This window comes from Apostichopus japonicus, chromosome 18 (genome assembly GCF_037975245.1).
Source record: "Apostichopus japonicus isolate 1M-3 chromosome 18, ASM3797524v1, whole genome shotgun sequence".
NCBI lineage: Eukaryota > Metazoa > Echinodermata > Holothuroidea > Aspidochirotida > Stichopodidae > Apostichopus > Apostichopus japonicus.
The window spans coordinates 7,973,824-7,988,531 of NC_092578.1; the positions used below are offsets into that span (position 1 = coordinate 7,973,824).

The window sequence follows — 14,708 nt, forward strand, 5'->3', positions numbered from 1 at the left end:
TAAAAGACTAATTAGTAAGGTGACTAAAAAACAAATATGGGAAGTAAAAGTTAGTCACTCTATAGCCGAAGACGGAGATGACCTCATCAAAATAACTCTCGGTTTCTCCAAACATTAAGTCGACCCATATCAAGAAACACCACCGGTAGTACAATGCAATAAATGTCAAGGCTTTGAGCATACGTTCAACAACTTTAAAAACGACACAAAATGCCTAAGATATTCAGTTCAGTTCAGTTAATATATTTCGCATATTGTTAAGAGTAAAGGAATCTGGACAGGGATGAGAACCATGCTCTCTACAGTGAGATGTGGTGGAAACCACAGAGTGAGAGACTGTCCAAATTCTAAGGAAGACAAAAGTGTGCAAATTGTGGAGGCAGTCATGTAGCTTTATACAAAGGTTGCCCAAAATACCAAGAAATAAAACCAACTAAGATTGACTAAAAATCAAAACCAAAATCGTACGCCCAAATAGCTAGTCTTAAAACCATTGATATTAAAAATAACATTCCCTCTGCAGAGGCAGTCAACCTACTAGCCTTGGTGGTGGAACAAAAGATATGAGTCACCGAAAAGGCCAACCTAAACTTTAAAAAATAAAAGTTATGCCATTGTCTCGGCAATCACCCACTTAAACCTTCAAATAATGGAAGAAGTACACAAAACATTTTCCACCTCAAATCTTAAGTTTATATCTCCTTTATGGATAATATGGATAATAATAATTCCATTTCTTTCAATATCCTTCACCTTAACATCAATAGCATTGTGTTCCACAATTTTCCAATTTTCTTGAAATTATCATTCTGTGTAAGCCCCACAATGTCACTATCATTTCTTACAATAATCATCCTGGCTCTCCCCCTCCATGAGCCAATCGTTCCTAAGTGTATGGATCAGACTACTATTGTAGTAAGTGACCTCAATGTTCCCCATATGAACGTTGGGTGCACCAAAACTTTTACATATGGTAAACAGCTTCTTGACATTATTGACTTTCGTATTATCACTTTCGTATTATCACTTTCGTATTATCAATACTAATACTACTACCAGAACCGACCCTAGGAACGACAGAAAGGAACTTTAGACTATATGATTACTAAAAATAACCTAGCCACCAAGGCAAGTAACCTATTATTGATGTTACAGAATTTAGTGACCATCATATTATCTTAATTAATTTCTTCCTCAGACCAATTTGTTCGACCAACAACTACTACCGCTTCCCGAAGTTATCATGATAATTTAAGCTAAGAAAAAAAAAGGAAAAAGAAACTTCCCAGTGGCTGGACTGTTCCCCGGAATGGAACTATCCAATGGTATTGCCAGGTCTGGAGCATCCTCCCAGTACGTCAGTGTTTAAGTTTCTCACTTAGTTTTGAAAGCTTCCATTCTGTGTATATTGCTTCTTGAGGTATCTAGTCCTTCACTGACGGCGAATCCTTGATCGTCAATTCTTTGATAGGGGTATATGGGCAAGGAGGAATACTCCCAACAGTCAAAATGAAACTGCTGAAATTGTAAGTTCAGAGAAGTTTTACGTTACAACTCCTCACACTAACGGAACCGGATTGGGTTTGTTCTGTACCTACAGGTTTCAACTTGAGGCATTCCGCTGGACACACAGAACCGTCCCAAACCTCTTGTTTATCCGAAGAAGTTTTACGAACACTTTCCGATACGTAACAAGTTAAATCTGGAAAAGGTTTAATATGAAAGGTAGTAAAGATGCCGGACAATCCTGACAAACTTTAAGTTGTCTGGGAAACATTATTTTCGGTTTTGATATAATTGTCTTCAACCAGGCGTCCTTCCCTTCTGGTGCTATCACCTTTCCTAATAACATCTGAGCTATCATCTCTGTTGGATTTCCACAGACTTTCATCTCACCGTTTAATTCGTTGCACCATCGATGAGTGTGCCATGATTTCATGAGCGGAGCTGTCTGCGTGTTATGTCTCATTGCTGATGCTAAACCAAATCCGTCAATCAACTGAATGCGACTGTCCACAGATAACAAATTCTTCGCAATTTGGTAAGTTGGTGCAAGACCATCCTTAGTGAAAAATGTGGGGTTTTTGACGTAGAAATTATATAGAGTATAAATAGTTCCAGACCATGACGGAGGAATTGCCTTCAGCAGAAATTCCAAATGAATAGTTTGCCTTATCGGTATAACGATAATACCAGACTGCGCGAAGAGGTACTCTCTGAGAAATCGGATACCATCATCGAAAAAATCGTAATCCCCTGACTTTGCTATCTTTTCGTCGTGACAGATTATCTCAGCTTTTCCATCTTCACCCATATTCAAGTTTCCAAAAGTTACAATACGAAAGTCTTGATATAATAACGTTAACTTTCCAACCTCTACTTGTGCATGGCCCCAGCATTTACTAAAATCTGATTTAGTTAAATTATATTTTTCTTTTTTTGCGAGCAATAAGTCGACAAGAGAAAAGAAAATACCTCGTTCAATTGATGAACCCAAAACGGCAATTTTTTTAGGTGAGGTCATTTCCGCCGCCATTGCGAGATCCTTTGTGGTAAAAATATCAAAACTACACCAGTCTGGTTGAAAAACCCATCCGCTGCGTAAAACTCCTCGTTTGAGACCTGCTATGTTTCCAGTTATCCATTCGCCATCGAGCCAAGAGGGTCGTGTTAACTGCATAGTCTGACAGGAGGGCAACTTATCAGCATTTCTACCGAGCTGAACGGCGTAAACAGGATCACCTTCCACTACAAGACGAAAGGGACTACCTGGTATTTGTAATTGAGCATTTGCATTGATCTCCTCTACGAAGAGGTTGTACAAACCAGGAACTTTGGGTGTATAGGTGAAGGTCATCAAGGAGCCATCGACTGAAAAGTTTAGATGATTTGCAGCGAAAATGTGATTTTCTCCTACTGCTAAAACACTCAATATAGTTTGCTGGATCAGCACATCTTTGTCAATTTCAATAGTCAAACTAAAGAGTTGACCAACTTGTGCGTTCAACTTGAGTGAACTTGTATTAGGATAAACGCGACATTTACTTTCTTGCTTGGATTCCGTAACCAAATGGTGGTCATGTAGAATAGGACCGGTTGAACCCATTGTGACGTCATATAGTTCGGAACGCGGTATCACTTTTAAATCTGATAAGACAAAAGTTAAACTTGCATTAAACATGTAATGTGATATCGGTTATTCCGATATAATCAATGACTCTAAACAAAATTACCCATATGTGGATGCCGGCAGCAGTGAAGTTCAGCCATCTTACAGTCATCAGTATTGGTCCCAAATGCGATAAAAGTCAAATAATGGTCAATCATGCTCTCAGATCAAGCTTCTACTAAGGCCCTTATAATATTGTTCCTCACTGAAGCATTGAATTGTCTCAATTCATGACCCTCAATGTTATTGTAAATGTCAATGTCAATAATATAACTGATACAGAACCACCAGGAAGGAAATCTTGAAACCTTTAGCAGTTTTCAAGATGCTCAAATTTGGTGTCAATACTGATGACCTTGAAAGTGACGAGTTGACTTGTTTACATTTAGCTTGATTTCAAAAGCTGAACTTAAGCAGTTAATTCAGTTCATTACAATGAAATGCGGTTTTTCGATACGATGAGAATCGTAACCTTGTAGTCGTGCAGGCGGATGAGTGTGTGTACGTGTGCGGGTGTGTGTGTCACGTCTTGCCTTGTAAACTTGAATCTCAAGAGGTCAAAGGTCGTTCAGTTTGGGTCACCTGGGGCTAAATTGTGAAAATCTTGTTAACACTATATCTCAAGAAGGGAAGCTTGGACCAATCTCATATTTAGTATGTAGATGTGACACATTGATTTCAAGATCCCTATTGTTTTTTACATGAGGTCAACTGTCATTTGGGGTCACCTGGGGTCAAATTTTGAAAACCTTGTAAACACGATATCTCAAGAAGGAAAGCTTGGTCCAATCTCATATTTAGTATGTAGTTGTGACACGTTAAGTACAAGAAGCCAATTGTTTTTGGTGGAGGTCAAATATCCTTTTGTCATTTCAATTGTGAAAACGTTGTTTATAATCTACCGCATCTCCCACCGACCAGCCTGCTATATCAGTGAGTAACCGCCTCATTAGGATAGGAGAGACTGTTGGCAATTGGAAATTAGCTTAAGGCATCCGTAGATATGAATCAAGAAGTCTCGACCAAATCTCCATGGACTTGAGTGTGTCGCTGACATACGTCGCTGCATACATGCCTGTGCACAAAGTTGTCTAATGAAACGTACTTGTACATGCTTAATGCATTGGAGTGGACGATATCATTGGTGAATAATCGGTATTATATATTTGCTTCCGTTGTTGAAGATTTCTGTCGTATTTTGTAATTGTCGAGATTCAGTGTCAAATAAAAAGTCAGGTGTGGATTTAGTAACGTTGGGGAAATGACCAGGCGCCGTTACGATAAATAACTGTCGCCTAGTTAGATGTTTTAGAGGCAAACCAGACGAAAAAAAAACTTGGAGACCAGGGTATAAAATTCGCCCGGCGCCTGCTTAATTAACCCTTTGACCTTGCAGTGTGTAAACAGCAGAAAGTGATTTTTCTTGGAATCATTTACATCAATATATTGTACAAGAACCTTTATATCAATGGAAAGGGTAATAATCATTGATTTCATATCTCATACGTTTCATTAATTGTGGGCTAATTATGTTTGCAAAGATGCAAATTACCAATAGAAATAAACATTTTGTTTTTGGTATAAAATAGTATTATCTAAACTATTTCCAATCATTTGAGGCTAAAATTGTGGAAATTGGTTGAAAAATAATCGAGATACAATGATTGTCATAAGAACTGCAGACACACCCTTTCCCTGGGACCTACCTAATACACAGAACATAAACAATACATGTATATACAATACACTGTATACACATACAGCACCGTACCTGCATTGTGCAAATCGTTCTTACAAGGCGTTAGTGGCTCTATGCCGATATTCATTGCTTTACTTTTGTAAGGACGCCTGTAAAGAACATATTTATTAAATTTTTGAAAAAGGGTTTAGGGTGCGCAAGATATGATTTTTGCAATCAATGAAGAGTTTTTCAAGTTTTTTTTTTCGGGTTTTGGACGGGTTTTTGGCGATGATAATTCAAATCTCCTATTCTTCATAGCTCTGATCTTTTCAGGGTAGTTTTTTTTATGTGTTGGGCTTGTTCTGGAACATCCATGAACATGAACATCCATGAACATCCATGCTGGCCTGTTTCTAATTGGAGCCTAGATTTTGTTAAAGAGAAAAGGTCAAAATGTAGAATTTTCACCCTTTATGATTAAAAACAGAATTTGAACCAAAATTTGGGTAATATACTACAATAGCACCCCCCCTTCTTAAAAATAGTTTTTCATAGATCTGTATTTCAGCTTCATTCTAACAATCAAACCAAGTCTATGGCTAGAAGGGTTGGGGAGATACTAATTCTTCAAAGTGTTAAGTTTCTAGAGGCATAATCTGGTCAGAAAATGATTAATGTACGACTTGTATGTGTACCAAATTGAGTATAAGAATCCTGTTGTCTTTGTTGAAGATTAATCTGTATGCTGAATACAAGGAAAGTTTCCATGTCGATCTTCAGCTGCCAATGTGAATATTGTCTCTTACATCTCAACGCTTTTTGCTGTATACTACTTAGATTGAAGTATGTTGTTCACCCGTGCTATACCCTACATCCTAGTGTGTCACATTCGTATAAGAATATTCATATAGCACCACTGCAGTTTCTAGTCTGGTTTGTATAAGCGTTGTCATGAAGCCACATAACCGAATTGCTCATTCCACTCCATTCAGTTTGCAAATCAGAAATACCACATACACGGCAAAGTCCGCGAAACAGCATTTTGCAATAAAGCAGTTTTGAGTAATGGGGATTTTAATTTGAAGCCTATAATGTTTACGTGGGGGACACTCTATCCCTTACACTTTACGGCCTCCACTTTGAATCAGTAACGTCGAGGGAAGATTTATGCCCAGAGGAATATTGGAGGGTAACCATAATATTTCTAGTGGTGTTACAAAAGGGTAAACGGGAAGTGGAGCTTTTGGCTATTTTCCATTGGTTTATTACGAACTATTCTGTATGAAACTAAAAGACCATGTCATGACTTCAGTTGTTTTGTGCCCGTGTTTGCGTGTGCACGTGCTGGTATGTATCTGTGAATCATGTATGGGGAAAACGGTGACATGTGTAACAATGCACCAACATGGAACAGATATTTTATATTTTTGCTGTTTAGAAATCTCTCTGATACCGTTTTTTCTCAGCCCTGATATGTTTACAATAATTTCAATTGTCTCTTCAACCTGATCCCAATAGAACTTCACACAAGCTATATAGGCCTATTTCCTTCGCAGGCCTAGTTAGAATTCGTTACGGCGAGTATAGGGGATGGGGAAATGTGTCGAGGGTGACAGAAGACGTAGAAAGAGTTCCAGAGAGAAAGGAACACGAACTCTTAAGTCTACATGAAATAATATGACGACATATTTCTTTGCTACTGTTTGCTCTTGAAAATTTTTTAGTGCTGAGAATATTTTACAATGTATAGGAAGATACTTGACTCTTGACGTTCGAACGTTTTGTGGCACAAGTTAACTCGAAGCCAACTTGTGTGACGATATCTCGAAAACGCAATGCAGAAATCGCATGCAAATTTTTACAAAGAAGTATATGTAGCAGATGTTCTTCTTTCAATGACCAAAGTTACATTTTCCTTTAAACTATCCTTTTCAATTCCCCAGTTTCGGGTAAATCCATCCACTCCGAAGTACTCGGACCAAACTAAGTAGTTTACAAATTCAACATCACATACATACCGTTTCCTGACTCTCCTACGTAACTAACATCGCCGTCATGTGATCTAAGCATAGGTGATATTCGATTTGAGGAATCATACGATTGCGGAATAAATATTGTTGTCTCAGTATTTCCTTTCCCTGGCAGTAATCCACAGTAAGACAGAAAGGTGAATAACACGAATATATAAACAAAAAGCTTGAAGCCGCCAATTAGTTTCTTCGATGAATCAGTCGCCATGTCATAGTCCTTATCGTTTGTTATCTTTTAGTAAATCTTTTAGAAAACCGCTCTCCAGCAACAACAAAAACAAGAAGAAAAACAAGACAAGAAAACACACAAATTACCACGTACTACTATCCTAAGATTTACGTCGTTGCCTTGCGGATTTGAATATTTCTGTGGGCTTCACAGTTAACATTGTTGTAATTTTAATTGGGATACAGACATTATAGAATAAATGAAGGTCAAGCAGCAATTACTTCTTTTTTAACTTGTGTAGTGGTGCGGAAATTGGGTCACGCTACTTGACCACTTTGACCAACAACCATTCGCCCAACTGCCATTTCACCCAACCAGCCTGGTCATTTCGCCCAACCAGCCTGGTCATATTAAGGAAACTTGAGGATGGATCAGTGTGTTAGGGGTTAGGTTTGATAGAAAACGTTCGAAAATTAAGGAATATTAAGGAAACTGACCAGGCTGGTTGGGCGAAATGACCTGGCTGGTTGGGCGAAATGACCAGGCTGATGACCAAAGCACTTTTATTGTATCTTTGTAGAAACAAGAGGAAGCAGGTCACTTCGCCCAACAACCATTTCGCCCAACTGCCATTTCACCCAACCAGCCTGGTCATTTCGCCCAACCAGCCTGGTCATATTAAGGAAACTTGAGTATGGATCAGTGTGTTAGGGGTTAGGTTTGATAGAAAACGTTCGAAAATTAAGGAATATTAAGGAAACTGACCAGGCTGGTTGGGCGAAATGACCTGGCTGGTTGGGCGAAATGACCAGGCTGGTTGGGCGAAATTGTAAGGTTGGGCGAAATGGCAGTTGGGCGAAATGGTTGTTGGGCGAAGTGACCTGCTTCCTCTTGTTTCTACAAAGATACAATAAAAGTGCTTTGAAGCTTGACGTGAAGTCCAATGCGCATTCCATAACCTGCGCTATCCCTATATATAACGTCTTCACATGAAATGCCAGCGATCTGTCTGTGACTAGCCTATTGGGCACATAATATAGGCGATACCATAGCCGAACGTCGTTCTTATTATCAAGTGAAGCTATAGGCTAAAAGCGGTTCTCTTGATCTTTCATTTTCGTGTGTTTCACTTAAGTTAACAAACACAAAACTTTAGGCTAATTATTTAATTCTCGGCTTAGTTGTAAAACACTTGCTTGATGGTCATTAGTTTATTGACAGCAAAGGAGCTCGAAGTTGTGTAAACTATATCCTTAAGGCTTCACCCCTTATAATAATTATTCTTATACATAAATTAGATGAATAAATGTGTCTTAGTGTTTTGGAGGAGGCAGTATAAAATGAGACTAAACGATTTACAATAGGTACTTGCCCTTATTTGACTCCCGGTGGAAATTAACTGAAATCTGTAAGCTGAGCTAGCACATAATGTTTTGATAACAAAGCTTGACCGTAACGACTTACTTACTTACTTATGTCAGGTAGCCAAACAGGCAGGATATATGGGAAATAGCTTGCTTTGACTGCTGGTATACAAAACGCAAGAACCATCTTCATCGGGAAATATTGATTAGAGACCGTATCATTTGATTATATCATCATTATTTCATGTATAGTTAGGTTCCGATCAAACATGTCTTTTCATCCGTCTTCCTCGTCGATATCTAATTTCCAATCGTGGCCACCTGTTAGGGTTGCTAGGGAAACGAACTGACCCTCGTTATCGCGTTACAGATGATTTCTTTATGAAAACAGAGGCAGATGCACCCGATTCTCGTTGTCGTCACGATAACTATCGTGGTTCTTGGTAATGGTGATCCACGATAGTTATCGTGCTGTGTTACAACTTCATCACACATGTTATGAATTTCACGATAACTATCGTGGACCCTTACAAGTCATTCAAGGAGACTTTTGATAGTCGGATATTACAGAAAGCGACTGGGATGCTAACTCTAAAGTATTGACAATTTACGTTTGACATTGCGAAATCCACTTCCATTTTGAAGGTCTCACTGATCTAAATTGATTGACCATCGGCGCATAAGCTTCAACCCTAAGCTATCGGGTTGACTGACAAAGCAGGCCAGTGTAACCGTTTTATCTATTATTAGAAGTGATTGTCAGTTAGTGAGCATTTTGTGATTTCGGTTTATTTTTGCCACAGTAGTACAAAACACATGCATTTAATTTTAATTCTTAATATTTTTCATAATATTATTGGATGAGAAACACTCATCCAGCAGTAATGTCATCTAAACAAATTATTCAAAATATTGCTTTGCTTTGGAAGCTATCGGGGGAGAATTGCCCTCCCACTTGCAACATTCGCCCGCATTCAATTTATTTAATGTAATGGTCACATGGTCAATCATAAGTGCATCATCATGATGTCACATTGCTAAATACATACAACCGCATTTCAGTATATATACATGATCAATAATACTTTTTTTTTATTAAGAATTCGGACAAATGGTTACCCACACTTGCATGCACTTGCTATTCTTAAGCAGATTTACCTCATATATCTAATATATTTGCATCAAAGTCAATAGCGCACTACTTATTATGGACCACTCACCCATCAAATATTTTATTGAGGAAACCTAAAACTATCGATTATAAGGAAGATGCCCAACAGTCCCCACCAACCAACCCCCCTTTTGCATTCACTGATCTAGCATCCCTTTTCGAACCTTCACTCACGATTGCTCCAAGAACAAGGAGGATGTTTCATGCATTTGCAGTTCTCTGACTCCCCGCCCCCATCTTAAAAAAATAAAAAAGAAAGAAGATATGACATCATGGTACTGGGTATATTTGCCAGCACAGATGGGTTGTGGTTGAGTACCATTCTTGCGATTTATATACGTGTTCTTGTTACTACTCATGCCAGCTATGGTCATGCAACTTCCACTGAACATTTTCAGGTCAATACCATATTTGCACTCAATACTGACGAAACTATTCCATGTTCATTTCCGACCTTTTTCGATGCAACCATGGTCCACCACATACAGTTTTGGTGCTGCAGAATTGTCCTGTGGTATTTTACTATCATATCAGAAACGATGGAAAGAACATGATAGGAACCCTCACAGAAACTTTTCCCTAAGTAACGGGTAAGTAACGTTTCAATCATAAAGGTAGCAAGTCCTTGTCAAATGTCACTTGATACCATGATACTCCATTGGATTCATCGAAGTGTGGTGACGACGGTGTGGCTGCCAGTTAACCAACATCTTCCAATTTAATTGTTGTTATCAAAGTTTTGAGTCGACTTCTTCAACAGCAATATATCAATCCTTTCAGTATTCCTGTTGATTCAAGTCTTTGATATGACCTTCATGTGCCATATTGTTCATTATTTGTTTTTCATCCATATATTCTGGTGGTGCTTATTTTATGTACGCAAATGTTTGTCAAAAGGCAGAAATAAAAAACAAAAACAGTTGAAGAAGTTTAACCAAATTAGGTGACCATATTTGAAAATCTACCATATTTGGGATCAAAGCAACAAACCATTAAGAAATACTATTCTTAGGAACGGCAAGACTTGCATCCCAGCAGCCACATGGTTTTGCTGTAGGGTACAATATTCTCACTACTGAGTTTATAAAGATCAGATATGGTGAATACATTGGCATACACGGTGTAGAGAGAGCCCATATCTCATAGGCTAACTTCACAGAAAGAAATAGAATACCATATTAGACATGTCTTGGTTATCATAAGAACTTCACATGTAAAGTTCTTGATGCAAAAATCTCCTCCTATTGGGGCTGATGTATTACCATACATTGAAAGATACCTGTAAGCCACATAATTGTTGCTGATTTTTATGGTACCACCACTAGGTGAAGTCCATTCTTCAAAGGTCATCTGATGTATTGCCGGATTGGTACTTCAAGTCAATTTTCATACGCTCTGCTTTGCTGCAGAGTTACATTTTCTTAACACAAGTCATGAATAACTCACACAGAAAGATGGAACAGAAAACAAGTATTGATGAAAAGTTTAAAAGATTCTTAAAAGGAATACATAAAAAGGTGATTGTCATATTGCATCATTATAATATACAGCTTAACTATCTTAAGTGATTCATGGTAACCGATATGTTGTGTTCATGTAGGAAGTAAAAACCTCTCTAGTAAGCTTTGAATCTATTTCTTTCCGCAGACTCCATTTTAGCAAATGGCCACATATATGCAACCCCAACACAAATATTGCAATTGAAAATGGAAAAGCTTATTCAATGTGGAGGAATTTTCACAACACTGTAGCAAAATAAACCAGAGAGCCAGTGGGCTTATTGTGGTTCCTTGCCAATTGAGATTATAATCCCAAGCTTTCGTCGTTGTTGATTAAATTGATCAGCAAGGTTCTTTCACTGACTGTGGACCTACCTACTTTAGATGTTAACTTACCATGTTTACAAGCCATTTTTAGCAAAAATCAACTCAAGCCCTGCCCCTAATTAATGTGCATAATATCACATTGAACATACATTATCATGTACCCACTATCTACCAACACCTTCACACAAAGTATGATTCAATTCTGAAAATGTTTACATTTGACCCTGTGACCTCATTTATATTCTTGAGATGAGCACCAAAATCACTAGGGCTCTTCTACTCACTATGGCGCATATATGTACCAAGTATGACCTCAATCCAACTTGTCGTTGTTCAGTTACTGCGTTTACAACCTATTTTAGTGAAAATAAACTTAAGCTCCGCCCCCTAATGAATATGCTTAATGTCAACTTAAACATATATCACCATGTACATGTTATCTATCAACATATTAATACCAAGTTTAAATAAATTCTGACTTTTGGTGGTGGAGTTATTAGCATTTGAAGATTTTTACGTTTGACCCCGTGACCTCATTATTATTCATGAGATGAGCACCAAAATCAATAGGGTTTATCTACTCACCATGGGCCACCCACCCACTAAGTATGGTAATGATCGGTTATTCCCTTATCATAAATTTATGATTAGCCTACACCCATGGCTGGATGTTTTTTAGTATAATATTGTCACAAAGCCGCTTCTATTTAGCTCTCGTGTGACGTCTGCTATAACATTAACAACAACAGAGTGACAAGTTTTGACCGAGGATTGATCCGAAATATTCTTGTGACTATAAATAGGGCTCTCCTGAGATGAAAAAGTGAAGGTGTCCATGTTTGTAGTGTTTCTTGTTGATACGCGCAAGCTTTGAATTCTTCATGTTGTCTTGACAGGTGGTATGTCATTTTTCATCACGCTGATCTGCTGGGGACACAATTTCATGCACTTTGCCTAACTTTGCTAGAAGGTTTGCAGTCTTATTAACTAGTACATGACCTGTTTTTTCGGTGAATTTTGCTTCCATACAACTCAGTCAGATATTTGGTTTACATGAATATGTTACCCTGTCAAGTGCGACATTTCTTGCAAGAAAACTTAAATCATACATTTAGCCATGGTACAGGGTGTCGAAATTTTTACAAACATTGTAAACCATGTTGCTCATTCCTTATTTTTAATGTCATATATTTGTAATTTAACAAGGTGTTGTTCCGAATTCCTGTGTTGTCACTGTCTTTAAATCTGGTGATGATGAGGAGGTGAATAGTTATAGACGCATCTCAATCCTACCTTTTCCAAGGTATACTCGAAAAAATAATGTTCTCTAGATTATATACTTTATTCGTTAAGCACAATTTACTTTATGATTATCAGTTTTGGCTTCCTCCCGGCAGTTCTACTGCGCATGCTATTTTACATTTTACAAATTTAGTATTGGAAGCGTTTGAAAGAAATCACTATGAATCTGCTATTGTTCTTGATTTATCGAAGTCTCTGTGTTACCCTTGACCACAGCATTTCACGTGATGAACTGGAGCACAATGGAGTCAGGGGTACTGCCTTGCAGTGGTTCAAGAGCTACTTCACTGATTGACATCAGCATGTTGCTATCAATAATATGAACTCTGTACCCAAGTCAAGTGCGGTATTCCCTCAAGGTTCCTATACTAGGTCCATTGTTCTGCTATTTATGTAAATTATCTCCATATGGCAAGCATTATGTTCCACATTATGTCCTATGTTGGTGATTCAAACCTGTTCTTTTCCAGTCCTGATATTAATGTTCTGTTAGACACCATTCAATGAAAGTACAATCAAGTAGACTGATTTAAATTCTGAGACGGAATTTGATGTACATTTGTTCTGACTGAAAAAGAGTAGCAATGTTATCAAACTCGAACTTATATTCTCTAACGAAATGTATATGATATGAAATTATAAGCGATTACATTTCTTTGAACTTAAGAGTTAAACTTTCTTTCTTACATTTTTGGTTTGATGATAATCGTAACCTATGTAGTCATGCAGGCGGATGAGCGTTTGTGTGCGCTTGACAATACCCACTAAGGCAAATCATAGAAATGTCTCGTAAGGGATGTACCCCATAAGGGTGTGAATGCGCGTATGAGTGAGTCTGTATGTGTGTGAATGCATGTGAATACGTCTTACCATGTACGTGAACAGAGTGCCCATTGTGCTTCTGAATCTGAAAATGTATACATAATTTTAGTGGCAAGCCAAGCACCAGGAGTGAACTCTTTGTTATGTGAAATGAACCTGCAATTTTCTGAAGTTTTAATACCAGTCCTACTAAAAATATACCGTATCAAATGCTTAAAGGTGTGTTGTGAGTATTCAGTTGTGCCTCAGCAAAATTAATCATATGCAATAAAGCACATTTGACATTATATAAAACGTGTTGTCTTATTTTATGTTATGTGCAATGAAACTTGAAGTGCGAGTTTATGAATTTTAAGAACCAATCCTACTGAAAATATTCCATATCCAATGCTTAAAGGTGTTTTCTGAGTATTCATTCTTGCTTTGGTATAATATTTAGTAAATCTAAACAGGTTTCTCGTTTACTTCATAATACAAATATGTGGAGTTTTCCCATTGAAAGTAATTCATTCCTTCTCAGAAGGCAATTTTGTCACTTCCATGAGATTCATTACCTCCATTGAAAGGTGACTTTCACTGATCGTAAGACACACTATGGATAAGTTTTCAAACTAATTTCGAGATCTTAAAGATTTGTACATAGTTTCTCGTGACTTTATGAAAATATATTTCAAGGGAAGTGTGATATATTTTTTAACCTTTAGTATGCTAACCGAAAACCGAAAAAAAAACGAAATCTACTCGCTGAATTCCACTCGCCACTAGGCCTAAGATTGTTGGTCAAGTCTCCAATGTAGAGATCTGCAACATCAATGCTTTCTATGAACAAAGGTTAGGTAGTTAGGCAGATGCATGATGCTACGTAATTGCGCATTAGAAGTCATGTTTCTTTGCAGTACGAAATTAAAACTTTTTCCACCAAAAGTAAGTGTTGAACACATGACGAAGAATCATAAATAAGCAGCTATGCCTACTGTAGTGTCTCAAACAATTAAAATACAACATCTGTAAATATACCTACAAAGAAAGAGCTCTTGGCTTCTGTTACATTAGGGTTCCTCTACTTTACTAGGCATATATTATGCAGAAACTAGGTGTGCGGGAGTCCTAAGCACAGTGGCGTAGGAATGTACTTTTGAGTGGGGGGGGGGGGTTGAAGACTGATGGCCAGCCT

The 14,708-nt window shown here is 37.8% G+C and overlaps 1 protein-coding gene across 1 annotated transcript; it reads right to left on the reverse strand.

Moving 5' to 3' along the window:
- Positions 1-237: 237 nt before the first annotated feature.
- On the reverse strand, positions 238-7,192 carry LOC139959000 (uncharacterized). Its single transcript, XM_071956468.1, has 2 exons — positions 6,869-7,192; positions 238-3,147 (listed from the first exon to the last, which is right to left on the reverse strand). Exons 1-2 carry the CDS (start codon positions 7,086-7,088, stop codon positions 1,697-1,699), a joined length of 1,671 nt encoding a protein of 556 aa, XP_071812569.1. The 5' UTR covers positions 7,089-7,192; the 3' UTR covers positions 238-1,696.
- Positions 7,193-14,708: the final 7,516 nt, after the last annotated feature.

Bases quoted from the DNA above. Each gene is read 5' to 3' on its own strand.
- LOC139959000 (XM_071956468.1), bottom strand. From the start codon at position 7,088: ATGGCGACTGATTCATCGAAGAAACTAATTGGCGGCTTCAAGCTTTTT. The intron at 3,148-6,868 runs GTATGTATGTGA...TTGTCTTATCAG, and splicing joins CGTAGGAGAGTCAGGAAACG to ATTTAAAAGTGATACCGCGT.